Below are 15,135 nucleotides of genomic sequence, written 5' to 3' on the forward strand. Positions count from 1 at the left end.
CTGGAGTTGGTGCATTTTCTCCCTGGTAGACTAGATACCCAGACCAACAGGCCCATGCATGACCACTGTGTGTCCAGCTCCTCCCTCATAGCCCCCTTTTTCAGGCAGTCCATGGCTCTGTAGAGTCTGTTTGTGTTTGTGACTCAGGCATAAGTAGTTGCAATGTCCATTTGTGCGAGGTTCGGTTTTAAAATGTAAAATATGAGGTTTGTGCAGCTTAACAGTTGTTTTTGTGTGGAATGTAAAATTACAATTGTGTCAGGTCGTCAGCTACAGCCTCACAATGAATAATTTATTTGAACATATGCAGTGCTTAAACATGCCTCCTGTTTGGTCTGATAACAGACGTTGCATGTAACAGTAAAATACTCGTTTCCCCAGGACTAATTTTCCTGATTACAGTGCCCAACACAATGGACAGAGATGTAATCGCTGAGAAATGTTCTGCCATGTTGTGTCTGTGATATCGTCCAGGTGGAGCTGTGTGCATCCCCTCAGGCTGTTGTGAGAGTAGGATGTGAATAGGTGGTGATTGATATCTGTGTATGTGCAGACGAAACGTACAGGTAGACATATCCCTGATGATGTGAAAAGGTGGGTTGAATAGAACTGATTAAACGCACCGAATACCCGAGCTAGACTGATAGGCATCATACGAGCCTTCAGTATTAAAGGCTGCACACGTGTGTGTGTCTTGCGACTTCCAAGCTCAGAGCAGTGCAGACTGCAGCAGGACATTTGCTTGTATTGTAGACATGAAGCACTTATGCACATACAATAACCCGTACAGTACTGATGGAATGACTTGCTGTTATGTTCTTATCAGCACCATCCATGCATACCTTAAACTCCGCGCACACACCCATGCACACATACGGATATGCTCTAGTTAGCACTCACACGTATCCACCAGTCTTAAAGCAACAGAGCATGGCAGAGAGCTGTGTAGCCCAGCATGTCCTGTGAATTCCTGCTCTGGTCCTCTGGGCTTGTCTCCTTCTGGCTCCCCAGAGATTATTCCTAAGTCTGGGGTCACTCCACTTAGTATACTGACTCTTAATGTCTCTCCACCCCTCCCTACAGGCTGGCTGAAAGAGCAGCCCCTACTAATGGAGAGCTGATTGTGTTAAAGCAACAATTATCTCTCTTTACCTCTCAACTCGGGTCCATTAGCTGGATAGATAGTACCTGGTGCATGTCTCCAGTCACAGAATAAGGTACTGTCAGGATGATGGAGCGTATGAGCCGAGCAGGGTCCAGGAAATGCCATTACACCACTGCAACCACCACCACCCTTCCTACCCCCACCAGGTGAAACTTGTTTGTAATGTAGACAAGGAGAGTAACTAAAACTGAGCACAAGACATAGGATAATGTATCGTCTGGGGGCTCACGTTTGACATGAATCATATGTGACCTGGTGTCTTGCTGACCTGAAAACCGGAGATTGACTATAGGTGAGCCGCGTGTGTAGCTGCAGGATTCCTACAAAGAGATAATCACAGTGTGAGGACAGCTCTCTGCCTTCAGTTGGGTTTTTAGGGTGCTTTTAAGAGCCTTCAGACCTTTCGATATGTGTTTCTGATGGATTTGCACATTACATGTTTTTCACAAGATGGTAGTAAATCAAAGGGATCTCATAGTCTGAATAAGCTGAACAGTGTTACAAATGCTTTTGAACAAGCCACTACATACCAGGATGTCGTCCCATTATGCTGCCCATGCCCATCGCCCTGGCCCACTGTGCATTTTTACTCATTCAGCTGTTTTTGTTTGTCTCTCTTTTTCAGACGAGCTCATCTACGGCTGTGTCTGGAGCGGTTGAAGGCCCTCATACCTCTGGGACCCGACTGCAATCGCCACACCACCCTGGGCCTACTCACCAAAGCCAAAGCACATATAAAGGTACGTATATCACAGCTGGTCCTGATTATGCCTTTTGGCACACAAGAAAAAGACCAATGGTGGAATTTTATTTACATTACGCAAACCCAAAGAATGTTATAATGAGGCACAACTGATCCGTGTGTCACTTTACCTTTTCTAGCCTGAAGCGAGGCGCTCTTCACATCCACACTGTCAAGACACAGTAACTGAGCATTTTAGGAAGTATTTATAAGCATGAGGGCAAAGTCAATAATTAACAATAAAAGCTGAAGGTTTAACATCTCAGATGGGCTTTGTTTCGTGTCTTCAGTTTCTTTTTAGCAAGACAAGGTTTCTGTGGACATTTTCGAGTGTTCCCAAAAGCCCTCATGTGTTTGAAGTGTGTTTTAAATGAAGCTTTAAGTCTAAATGGATGAAGATGAAAATCAGACAATGCACTACTTAAATGTTACAGTGACAGTTAAGGGGGGTCAGCTTTTTCTTCAGGACACAAAGGGAATCGGTACAGCACACGCCACGCTGATATTTATGTGTTTATTTTATATGTACAGGGACTTCATCTGTTATCTGATCACACCGACTTGTGTGCCTTTGAATTAGTCTCATTTATGATGACGTGAGCTGAACTTCCTGTCTGTTTATACACTTTGCATATTGAGCCTTTGTTTCACTCGGATAAATATATTTTGCAGGCTATTCTATGACGCCGTTTGTAAGTTTAGTTATTTGTTTTGGAATATCCCAATCTGAGTTTGTTATTTCATCTCACTATCATTTATTTTTTTATGTCTTTCAAAAAAAGAAAAAAGACAACCGAGAACTGCTGAGCTGGTGTTTTGTTGCTGGGTCGCAAAAGACTCTGTTCTTCACCACCCCGAGTTTGTGCTTGAAGCAGCAGCACCCTCATGTCCTGACTCATCCTACTGTCATAGCAACAGTTGAGAACTCTTCATCTACCTCCTGTAGTCTGGGCTGGGCTGTGTTACCATCTTCCTCTTCTGTCAAAAGAAAAGAGCAGGATCGTCTGCAGGGAAAGAGAAAACAAAAGTCAGCTTGGTTTTTTGAGCCATCGGGAGCTTTATCGACTGGCCTGAATGACACGGACTAATTTAGGAGCTCTGAAAATAAGTGTATTAAACTTACTAGATAGCAACTTACATAAACACATACATTTTCACATTTACGCCTACAAGTAAGATAGAAGATTGAGTGTATAGATTATTCACATCAGTGCATACATCATTCAACATCCCACCGGCCTGTTTTTTAGTTTTTTTTTCCCTTATTAAGTTGGTAATCCAAGTCTTATTTAGAGGGGTCAAACTCTTCTTTACCCCTGTAATTTGAACCATACTTAAATAGCATCTAATAACATACTGTTCAATTTCTAAAAAAATATGTACCTCACTATGTACCATAAAGAAAAATAAGTCTGTGGATTTAGTTTGTTTTGACCTTTGCTGCCAGAGACCCACTGCTTTGATAATTTATAAGACCCAATGATGCACATAGTTTTTGACTATGATCGGATGCAAGCAGTAAGTCTATGTGTAAATGTACTATGATTTAAGCACCAATGAAAAATCACTGAGTTTTATCGTGAAAGCTGGAAGATGAGGAGAAGGGAGCACTTGCTTTGTAATAAATCTGTAATGGAAGTATTTGGAAGTAGATCTTCACTATTGAGAGCGAGACATTTGTCAGATTCAGCATTACTCTGAGCTGGTCCTGTTAGAGAGCCTTTCATCAGTGGTTATGTGGTGAATTGACATTGTACCTACAGTAATTAGATACCACAGACACTTAAAGATTGACTCGTGTAAAATGGAGCTTAGCTGGTCACTGGTGATAATTTCCCTGCCTCATAATTGAGCGTTAAACCACCAAGACGCGCATCGCACATTCCCATCCACAGTGAAAACAGGCATGTGACTGCCTTAGATTGAGCAGCCTGCATGTGAAAAGCCTGGCTTAGCTGCATTCACGTGACACAAGTGGAGGGGAGTATAAAGCCGATATTGTTGTCCCCCACTACCAACACTCTGCACTTCTGCTGCTGTCAACTGGAGTCTCTCCAATGCTCATTGATGGCCTATTGTTTTGGTGTGTGGCTGGGAGTCACGCTCGTTAGTGTTAGCGACTGTGACATAAGACTACAAGGTTAGAGCACAACACTGCTGTATCAGGCGCTGCCACGGCCCCTGCTTGTATCGTCATGACATAAACAAAGGCAGCGAGAAGCCAGCGCAGTGTAAACACCACGAGAGAGCAAAATCATTCAGGTTTGTTTTGTGTTGCTGTGGTTTAGTTTCACAGCCTTTTGATATGAAATCGTTGTCCTTGCACTGATGTTTAGGTTGTTCCTCTCGTTCTATTACTTTCCTTCCTCTGTTCACCAGCAGACCTGCTTTTGAGGTTTGACTTTTGGCCCTTTTCTGCATGTCATTCCCCTCCCGCCTTTCACTTTCTTATCTCTCAGCTCTCAAATAAGAATAGTCAGTAACACTCTAAATATAGATGTTATATTGAATCTCGACTGGGGCTGTTCTGTGTTGAGTTGAGCAGGGCCTGAGTCTGAGCTGGAGTAGAAGAGTGCAGCCGTAAGCGACAGGGCTGTCCCACATTTCCACGTGCGATCGGCCACTACTGGTGCTTCCCCACTACTGTTTTTGATTTGCATTTAGAAGAAAAGGTAGACAGAAATGGGGAAAAAGCGGAAACGCCTCCGGGAGTTCTCTTGACCTGTAACACCACACTCTAGAGTCATAGATACATAGATAGACATAGATATTCGGCTAGTGAATATTTTTTTTAGGCTGGGTTACTTTTCAGGATGCTGTTTCAGTCAAACAGTAACACTTCTTCTGCAGAAGCCCATCAGACAGAAACATTCATTGATAGCATATGATCACGTTCAGGTCAGATGACCATTTTTTGTCTGTGCATCTATTTTTCTTCTTACAACCTGAGAGGCTCTGAAACAAAGGTTACACGATGGTGTCTGTAAAATCATGTCCTAATAGCTTTCAATAGCCATTATTGAAAATGAAATTGAAATGATAGCCGTTAAACTGCATTCTGTGTGGTGTTACTGGTATTAAAAACTCTTGGTGACCACAGCTGACCTTTCCTCTGTCTTCTCTTCTCTCTTTTTCTGGACCAGAAACTTGAAGAGGCAGACAGGAAGAGCCAGTACCAGCTGGAGTCTCTGGAGCGCGAGCAGAGACACCTCCAACGTCAGCTGGAGCTGCTGAGGGGAGGCAATGCTGATGCCATCCAGAGCAGCCCAGGGGAGGGGGAGAGGATACGCATGGACAGCGTTGGCTCCACCCTCTGCTCCGACCGCTCGGACTCCGACCAAGGTGAGCCTCAGCTGCTCTCGGGCTAATTTTACAGCCGTCAGTGGAAGGAGATTTACAGGCTAAAGGTTTAGAATGCAAACGTTTCTCTGTCAGGAAACCAATACTGTTTTTTGTCTTTGTAGTCATAGAAGAGATTTTTGGAACAAAATGTTTCATTTCTCTTTTTTCTCCCGCTTTGTCATCTGTTTTTCTCTCCATCCTCGGCTGCAGAGGAGATCGAGGTTGACGTGGAAAGCACGGAGTTCTCCCATGGAGAGCTCGACAGTGTGAGCACGGCCAGCACCAGCGACCTGGACGACCACAGCAGCCTGCAGAGCATGGCCAGTGACGAGGGCTACTCCTCCTGCAGTGTCAAACTTGCCTTCTCCTCCTAGAGCCCCACGCCACCACCACCACCCCTGCCAAACCCCGCCTGCCCTCCCATCTGTTTGTCCATCCAGCCATGCCATCACCTACGACGACGGGCAGGCCCACAGCTTATGGCGTTCCAATTGCATCCCCCAACGCCGGCCCCCGCTCGCCCTGAGCCTTTTAGTTTCTGCCCATCCTTTCAGTCCACGCTGCCGAACCTTCTGCAGGAGGAGCTCCACTGAGAGCCCTCCCTTGCCTCTAAACTTTGAGCCCCCACCACCCGACCAACACTGGTACCAGGGACTCAGACAGTGATGCAAGACTGCCAATTGGTTTTAAGCTTATTTTAAAGGGAGATTAGACACTTAATGCATACACATCATCTTGATTCTTAAACCCACAACAAAAATTAGCTGTTGATTTTTACTTCTGTTATTTCTTTAAACCACCAAATGTTTGAATTTTTAAAAGATTTACAACCCCTACTTTAACTCAAAATGCACTTAAATCCTTCTAAAATTGAAGAAATGCAGAGTTTCTCTTTGGTTCTCTCCAGTGTGTGTGTGTGTGTTGAGCTGATCTGGTGTACGTCACTTTACCTTCCTGGTGCTGGGCCTGGATACAGCCGAGCACGTCTTATGAACTCTGTGGGTGAACTTTGCCATATCAACACAGCTAGCTTGGCCCTGGGAGAAAAAGAAAAAAAAAATCCCTCCAGCCCCAAATTTAATCCCCATCTTATTTTTCAATTCCCTCTGCTTGACACCGCAGAAGCTCAGACTCTTGAATTGGTGCTATTGTGAAACAAACCAACCGAGGTGGAAGCCGATCAAATCCACCACGCTGAGCTCGTCTGCCATGATTGTTTTTTTAACCAAACGTGGAGGAAAACGGCTGCAAAGGTGGAGGAAAGGAAAAAGAAAACAAACATTCCTGTCGAATATGGGTTCTCAGTGCATTTTCAGAGTGGAAATTGTAACTTTGTGTGTATGTGCGTGTTCTGTTTTGGTTTCTTTGCCCTCCACAAGCAGCTACAACGAGCAGTCGTGCATTTGCCTACATTAGAGCTGAGAAGGCACAAACCAAGGAGTGAAAAACACAGAAAACAACAGCAACAAGGAAAATAGTCCAAACAAACTACAAACTTTGGAATAAAAACCCATCCTTTATCCAGCAGTAACAAGCAATAACTCTTGTAGTTTTCATTTCGTCAGTTTGAACTCCTTCCTGTTGTCCCCCCCCCCCTCATTTAAGAATCGTGTGTGACCGTCCCAAAAAAAAAAGTAAATATTCTTATTTTTTGTACATACAAATAGTTTAACAAATGAAACTTTAAAGATGAGTTTAAAAAAAAAGTAGAGCTCATGGAACATAGAAGTATTGCCTCTGTTGCTGTTTGACCTGTGTTTATTGTGCATTTTTAATTCAAATTTTTGGGGGAAAAACACATTTTTTTCATCCTCTTCAGAGTGAATTTCTCCGCTGGTTGAAACAAACCCATGTGATTAAAACAACAGAGCAGCTCCCTTATTGGAGATTTTTTTTCTCTTAATTTTATTCTATTTTTTGGCACAGTTTTTATTTATTAGACTGTTTTTTTTCTTTTGGTCTCCTCCTGTTTATGCTACTTGTGAACGGGGGTGAAAAAGCTGCATGTGGCATTCCACTGGTGGTCGGGTGTTTGAAGTGTGGCAAGAAGAAAACGGGTTGTAATGATGTCAATTCTCTCCATCTCCGCTGGCATTAGGAACTGCACTTCGGCCGTAGTTTTCTTTACTTTCTGTCATCCATCTGTTTGTGTGTGAAAGAAAAAAAAAAAAGAACTCCACCATTTTAAATATTTATTTCTCCATCCCTAAAAGAGCACAAGAAATGGGAAAAAGCTAACTTATTTTGATTCTGTCTTATTTTACTCCTATTTTTGATGCATATTCCTCATTCCTTATATTAAGAATTGTATATTTTATGGGTTATTGTGTTTTATCTTTTTGGTGGGGAGGGTGGGAGGGGGATTAAAAAAATGTAGCCATTTTGTTTTTCTTTCTTTTTTTTTTTTCTAATGTTTTATTCAATGGACACTTGAAATGTAATTGGCCCCTAAGCTGCTCCTAGTGCTGAGCCTCGCCTGTTTAGAGTCACCAGCCTTGTACAGAGCCGACTCCCCAACAGCACGCCATTCCTGTGACGATTAACACAGATCCAAAACAACCGCTGCCCGCTGTTACGACGTTGTCCATCTTGTCTGGGACCTGCGCTGAGGGGAGTTTCCTCTGCTCAAGACTCACTGATAGCCAAGACTTTACTGGCAAATACTGAGCCGGCTACTACACAATTAAAGGGGTCTAAAACTCCACTTTCCTCTATTAGGAGGATCGTAGTCTCTATTAGACTTGTGTTCTAGTTGACAAAATGTGTCTTACATTTACAAGGCCTCCAACTGAGGATTTAAAGAAAAATTTAACTCAAAAGAACAAACCTTTGGTTTCTCTGAAGAACGTGGCTATGGTGTAGAGTTTGACTTGTAAGCTCTGTGCAGAGATCTTTTGAGGTTGGCTTGGCACTGAATCAGAAAGTCACCGCTTTTGGTGCTTGAATATTTTTCAAAAATGCCAAAAACACCTCAGAACACCTCAGTGTCCTCTCTCTTTATCTCTCTCTGAGGGACAGTTTACATGTATTCTGCCCCATTTAAGTTATTAACCTTCATCTTATTGTTGCTCTGATTTCTTCCTCATTTATTGTTTTTTATGAACCTGACTGCTGACGGGAGACGGGTCCCTAGTTTGACAACGGATGTACTTCACTCTCTGTTCAGATTCTGAATCGGATGCTTGAGTTTTAACCTGTAAAACGTGTTGTTTTACTGCACTGGGACAAATCGGAGAGTTTGTAAACTCTGTACTCTGTGTATCCATGATGGGTTAGAACAAAGTTTAAGAATTGCTTTGACTGAAGCCAGGTCCGTCCTTTCTCGTGTGAGTTTGTACGGCGTCTGTTTGTCTTCATGTTCTTCCTGAGGCTGAGCTTTAGAAGGGCCCCTGATCCGGGACTAAAGATCTGGACAAATCTTTTCAGGATGCTGTTCAGTGAATATCAGGCTTTTGAGGAATTTTTATCTTAAAATGACAAATCTGTCTAGTGCAGCTTTAATGTTGCACTGAGAATTTAGTTCGGACAGATTCTGGATCAGTTAACTGGGAGGTCTGAACAATATTTCTGGCTACGCTGCAGATTTATAAGCTATATTATCCACCTCTCTGTTTAAGGTTTAGACTTTGATAAAGGTTGAGTTCTAGTTTTTCACCGGACCGGCCTGCTGAGGTGAAAGTTGCAGTGTTGCCTGTAAACCACGCCCCACTCTGGCGTTGGTCTCTCAGGAGGCTGATTTGAGCAAATGGGTCCCATTTTGGTCAGGTCAGCCCAGTTCAGCAAGCAGTCCTGTGTGCAGTAGGGAGCCCTCCTGTTGTTCTGAACCTGTGGCCATCCTTTGTAAAACATGCACTTCGATGGCGATGATTCTCGCCGTGTAAGTTGAAGATGCAATACTTACAATAAAAACACCAAGATTTTCAAACCTGAAGGACTGAAGCGGGCTGTTAATACAATGAAATGTCTCTATCCTGAATGTACTGTAAAGCAATGGCTCACACTGACTGAGATGAATAAAGGTTTTGACTTTAAAACACCCTGTATGAAAAACCTTTTAAAGGCTTTTATGCTAGTCACTTGCTCACATGATTCCCACAACACAAAAACATAAGCAATTTGTTCACATTATTCTCGCTTTACTCCTGAAAAGATACATCATGCCACAGTTATTACCTGCAGGCAGTCTGTACCCTTTCCGTGGGTCTCAAGATAAATCGGACCTTATAATAATAAACTAAGTCACATGAGAGGCCAGAATTACATGTTAGAGATTAGCTGTAACATGCTTGTGTCTCATAACTATTAGGTGAGAATGAGATTTTACACCCAGAGAGAGTCAGAGGCAGTCTCCGTCAGTGGAGTTTACACTGTTATCAGTTTATTTTGTTAATTTAGTTTTAATGGTGATTAAAGCTGATGAAAGCGTTGAAATGTAGTTGAACACTCAGCAGATGTTTTCGTTACTCCTTTTTCTGAGTCTCTTCCACCTTGAGATGCATGCCATTATCAACTAAATATAGAATTTTACTGACTTTTATCTTCATAATTAAGTCAAAACTGCTAAGAGGTTGGAACCCCCAGATGGTGGAGAGAAGCAGACCAGTCGGGGTTGTTTGAAGCACTCAAGAGTAGCCGGTGTCGACCTTCTGTGGACAGCGGTCGAAGCGCTCTCAATTTGGAGAATCGGAAACAAAATGCTACCAGGAGAGCTAAGCTTAAAGCTACTCAGAACAGGGCTATCAGTGGAGTGACTTTTTCAGCTTCTAAAACAACCCATTCCTCCTAAATTTCATAGCCTTTAATGCAAGACATTTCTTTACCGATGCAGAACTGAAGTGGTGGGAAAATCCAAAATACTGTAATTCCAAAATAATTCGCAATCCATTAAAGGTACAAATTTCCTCAAAATCTCTTAAAAAAAAAAAGAACAGAAAAGGAGAAATGTACAGTATTGTGATATTTATGTGAAATGAGTTACACATTCATGATAGTAACAGTAAATTCTGGCCAGAAGTTTCCGAATTGTCATGTAAAACAGGAAGTTCATTTAAAAAAGAAACAGATTTTCTGAGTTGCGGACAGCAGCTTCTCTTTACTGTCAGGTGTCATATTTTTCAGAACTGTGCACACTGCTTTTAGGACTACATCCAGCAGCCTGCACGAGCTGTAAATCTGTTTCATATCACATGAAGTGCGTGTGATCAAGGGTTGTTTTTTTCACTCCTCAACAGACCGCATGTGCATGTACTTAATGTTTTATCATTCGTAAAAGCTCAGTTTTAGAAGCTGAACTCTCCCAGATGCACAAAATCCCCATGTTACACCTGAGTGGACGTGATAATTAAGACGTCACACTTTCCACGTCAGGAAGAGCTCACAGTGGCTCCAGACAATCTGGGGTTGATTACAACTCCTCGTCAGCTGTTACCGATATGTTGAAGCATGCAAAAAGAAACTGTGACGTGTGGCCGCCAATAATCAAAAGTTAAAAACCAAATTGGAAACAAGGAGACTTATAAATGAACCTATAATTCAGTGAGTGTAAAACTAGAGTCTATAACCAGCATCAGCTCCATAAAAGGATCCAGTTTCACAGTAAATAGCAGTATGACAAGAGCAATTATTGGCAGTAATCACTACTTGTATTTATCAAATTATCTCAGGATGTAATATCTGGAAGGACTCATGTCCTGTTATTGAAGACAGAATGTCCTGTCTTTCTGCTGTTGAGATAACCTAGAACATTGTGCAGTAACTGTGGGAGTCTCCCTTTATCAGTGAAATGCTTCCACCCAGTGGATAAAAAGCTGTCAGTAGTTTCTGATGATGACAGCACAAATTTAGCTGGTTGATCTTTTCCTTACATCACTAATAAGAAAGAAAACAAAAGTTTGTGTTTTTTTTCACACTCTTTTCTTCATAATGTCTTCTTATTTTAGAATTACGTGTCATCTGGCTGGAAATGACACACCCCAGTGGCAGTGATCGTGGAACGTTGTGTTACAGGACCAATCAAAAACTTTTTTTACTTCCATGTTTAGTAAGCATTCATCATACTTTCTTTTGTCACTTTGTCATATCTTTTCCAGCCAGAAGAAAACTCTTAGTCAAATAAAAATTCATTATGAAAAATCATGTGGCACAAACATTGTGTGTGTGAGTGTTAGTGACACACATTGGCATGATATATCAGCATGTGGTACAAAGAGGGGAATAAAACACCAAAGAAAAGTGATGTCAGAACAACCTATTTGTCTTCCTATGAAAGACAAACTGTGCGTAATAAGATGGCTTCTCATTAAGTAAGAATCTCAGAATATCAACGTAGAACATGTGATTATATTGAACAACGTGAAAAAACACTTGATGCACTTTTTCCGCGTCAAGCCACTGAAATGCAGCACAGTTTGAACCACTAGGTGGCACTAGACACTTTCAGGTGTGTCTGTGTCCACTGACAGCAGCAAATCATGCAGACAGGGATGGAACGGCTAAACCTAAAATGATTCATCCAGATTAGAGTCAGTTTTCATATCTTAATGGATTTGGTGATATTTTTTTTTTGTAAAACATGGTTCTTGTTGCAAAAAGTGTGATTCAAAAATATACTGCTGCCTCAGAGCAAAATACCATATTTTATGGGAGCATGAATACCATCAGAAAATGCTGAACTTAGCATCGGGTGATCGGCCTGTGAGGTGAAACTCAAACACAGCTGTCTTAATGTGCACAGCAAAGATCCCAAGCAAAAGAGAAAGAGCACATCTGGGTGGCGCAGAAGACATACAGTAAACGTTTTGAGTCCCCATCAAAGTCTGGAGTTGAATGAGTTGCTTTTGTGGCTGGTTAGAGATCGCACACGAAGAGTGATGTCATAAAAAACAGTTTTCATGTGGGCCCTGCAAATGTACAGCCATACACTTTGATGTCATGTTTAAGAGGCCACAAGAACGCCATCAAAAGCCCATGAAAAAGTCAAGTGACCGTAAAGCAACACTGTTTCGTATAGGGCTGGAAACAAAAGTCTTGAACTGCTGTACCTCAGCCCAGAGATGCTCTAGAGCAGTTTTATAACAAAGGTCAATATACTGCAAAACATTGGACTGAGGTGCCTGTAGGCCTCTGCCTGCTAACCTGAAGCTGCAATGTTTTATTACTACACAAGGCTGCACAAAAGCACCACAAAACATGATGGGGACTCAGAGAAAGCAGGCATCTACATCATCAGAGGGCTGCTCTGAATGAAAGCATTAGAAAACAGAGAGGCTGTGAAGAGTTGTTACATGATTAATGCGATAAGTGTGTGCTCTCCAGAAATGTCACAAAAATCCAGGTTACGAAAGCCTTCTGCCACACAAAACCATCAATCCATGCTACTAAAAATGAGACATCCACCCACCTGACCTGCACATAATTATCACTTATCACTGAAAGATGTGAATCTATTTGTGGGATTTAAATTAGTTTTACAAAACAACTTCTAAAAACAAGGTTGCTGTCACAGAAAATGCAACCACTTCTTAATCTTCATTTTAAATGAAGCCCTTGGTGCTTCAGTTCTCCTACCGGTCAAAACATCAGAGATCTGTCATCCGAGGAAGACCAACACAACCTTTCTATAAGACGATGATCACTACTGACACACTGACTCTTGCTCCTGGGAAGCCCACTGCTTATTGTAAACATTCAAAAAATTACTGCAATGTCAACAATATGGCACAGTTAGCTCATGTTAAGAGGCTGCCAAGCTATAAAAATGTCAAAGTGAAGAAACTGAAGCAATTTACAGACATACTTCTGGTCTGGCGAAAAAAGAAGCTGCAGGCAATTCTGCATCATGAATTTTTAGTCGTGTTGGTGATCTTGCCGCCCTAGAAATGTCATCCACAAGAGCTGCTGGCTTTCCACTGAAGTGGCTGCTGCAGCAGCTACTACAGTTAAACATGTTAATGCCTGGTTTTAGTGTAAGATATTTCTTATTTTCTTTTTACTTTTCACATGGAACTGTCATGATTCAGTTTGTGCAGAGCTTAGATTTAGACGGTACATAAGATGTGAGACTCCGTCATCAGTGTTATATAAGGAATTTTAGCTGCACTTTGCAGTGGAAATCCGCCCTCTGTCTGGGACTGAGTCGTCAGGTGAAATCAACGAGCCACTGCTGACAGTTTGAAAAGAAAGAGGCACATGTGTGTGCTTTTGTGGCTGGGACTGGGATTAAAGAGTCAAAGCGAGTAAACATAGAAGGGCATTTTTTTCAGACGCGATTTTAATTCACGGTTAGTTGCACTTTGGTCAAGGTCATGTCTCCTTTATTGCCAGAGGTGCATCGGTCCTGTGAAAGGGCAAACACTGGAGTTTGACTGTTTAAAGCTATATCTGCTCTGCTTTCGGTTCCTTCATGACTCATACTCCGGAACCTCATCACCATATTGTAGTCCCTGTTCAACCCCCCTCCAGTTTGCTTGCGGGGGAGCAAACCCATGCAGCCAATTACTGCACTGGCTGAGGAGCTGCTGGAATCCGCAGGGGTTTAAGAGGAGGTAAAATTAAGCAGGGCAGTGGGGCTCTGTGTGTGGGGATGAGGGGTGGAGGTTCCTCTGGTGATGTGCATGAGTCACCATCCCCATGGCGTCTATGCTTCTGACATCACAGCAGTCTTATCAGAGGAGGAAAGCAATTCCCTACAAATGTCCTTCAATGCTGAAGGATGAGGGCAAATTATTCATCAAGTCTCTGCGTAGACTGGCAGTATGTTGACAAACCTGAGGTGTGTTGTTATTCTGAAACAAGGAGACAGGTGTGTGTGCGTCTGTGATATCAGTGTGATAGACAGTGAGAGTAATTGCAGTTGCAGGGAGAAGGACAGGTTTGGAGGCTGGTCGACGTCATGCTCAGAACAGACTCCAGGGCACCCAATCATAACAAGTCTTCTCTGTGTGTCTCTGCTGGGTTCAGTCATGCTGTCAGGGAGAGGGGACCCAGCAGGCACGTAGGTCTCTCCCTCAACTCACGTAGTCCAGCTTTTTCAGAGCCTGGCAAACACAATGTGAATAGCCTGGATGGAAAATTTGCAGGCCGTGACCTGTGAGTCAGCCAGACAAACAGAAATCTTTGAGTATTTTCTGATGAGGCCGTTGTTTACCGCTTGTTTGCCGGCTGCATTCAAGCAACTAATTCTGCAAGATGAGAAAGAGCTTTTGACGCATAGTGATGGTGTTGGGTAGATTTCTGAATGGAGGCTTGGGCTGAGGGAGTCAGGAACGTCCATACATCATACAGTGCATCCACATTATCAAACTTTACGTCACACTGACTGTGAGCACAGTATTAAACAGACTACATTTCTTAAGCAAATGTTATTTTTGCAATTGGAGCTTCCGTTTGTGTTTGTGAATGTGAAGAGCAGCTTGACAACATAACAACTGCTCCTATAACCCATTTCCACTCCCATAAATACATTCCCTTTTGAGCAGGTGGAGAAGCCTGAGGGAACAGGTGGACTCTTTGGAAGGCAAGCTGTTGTTACTTTTTGGCGGAAGGCAGTAGACTATTCTGGAGATTTTAAATCAAATAGAAAATAAATTCTTTGTGTCTATTCAGAAGATTTAGATTTGTGATATGCTTTCAATACATCTGGAGGTGAGTGTTCTCTTTAGTTCTCCATACAGAAGCTCTTTTTGTTTGATGGAAAAAGAGACATATCTATTTTTTTTTCTGACTTCTTGACAAACATTAGGTAAAGTACACTGAAGGGACAGCAGCTTCCATGACGTGACCAGTTTATTCACAGAATTTATGTCTGCTACAATTAACACCAAGATATAGCTGTGAATTCTTGCACGCCTGTTATCCCTCTATGGAAATTCATTTGAAAATAGTCTTC

The 15,135-nt window shown here is 42.4% G+C and overlaps 1 protein-coding gene across 2 annotated transcripts in view; it reads left to right on the forward strand.

Annotated features, from left to right (window-relative positions):
- mxi1 (max interactor 1, dimerization protein) overlaps nucleotides 1-7,487 on the forward strand; it is a 28,095-nt gene extending 20,608 nt beyond the window's left edge. For both annotated transcript variants that reach the window (XM_072384512.1, XM_072384513.1), the window contains exons 4-6: nucleotides 1,791-1,905; nucleotides 5,051-5,249; nucleotides 5,460-7,487. In XM_072384512.1, the coding sequence (XP_072240613.1) occupies nucleotides 1,791-1,905; nucleotides 5,051-5,249; nucleotides 5,460-5,623 (478 nt within the window). In that variant the 3' untranslated portion in view covers nucleotides 5,624-7,487. The remainder of the gene's footprint in view (nucleotides 1-1,790; nucleotides 1,906-5,050; nucleotides 5,250-5,459) is intronic.
- Nucleotides 7,488-15,135: the final 7,648 nt, after the last annotated feature.

This window comes from Leuresthes tenuis, unplaced genomic scaffold (genome assembly GCF_036924035.1).
Source record: "Leuresthes tenuis unplaced genomic scaffold, fLeuTen1.0.hap1 SCAF_4, whole genome shotgun sequence".
Lineage (NCBI taxonomy): Eukaryota > Metazoa > Chordata > Actinopteri > Atheriniformes > Atherinopsidae > Leuresthes > Leuresthes tenuis.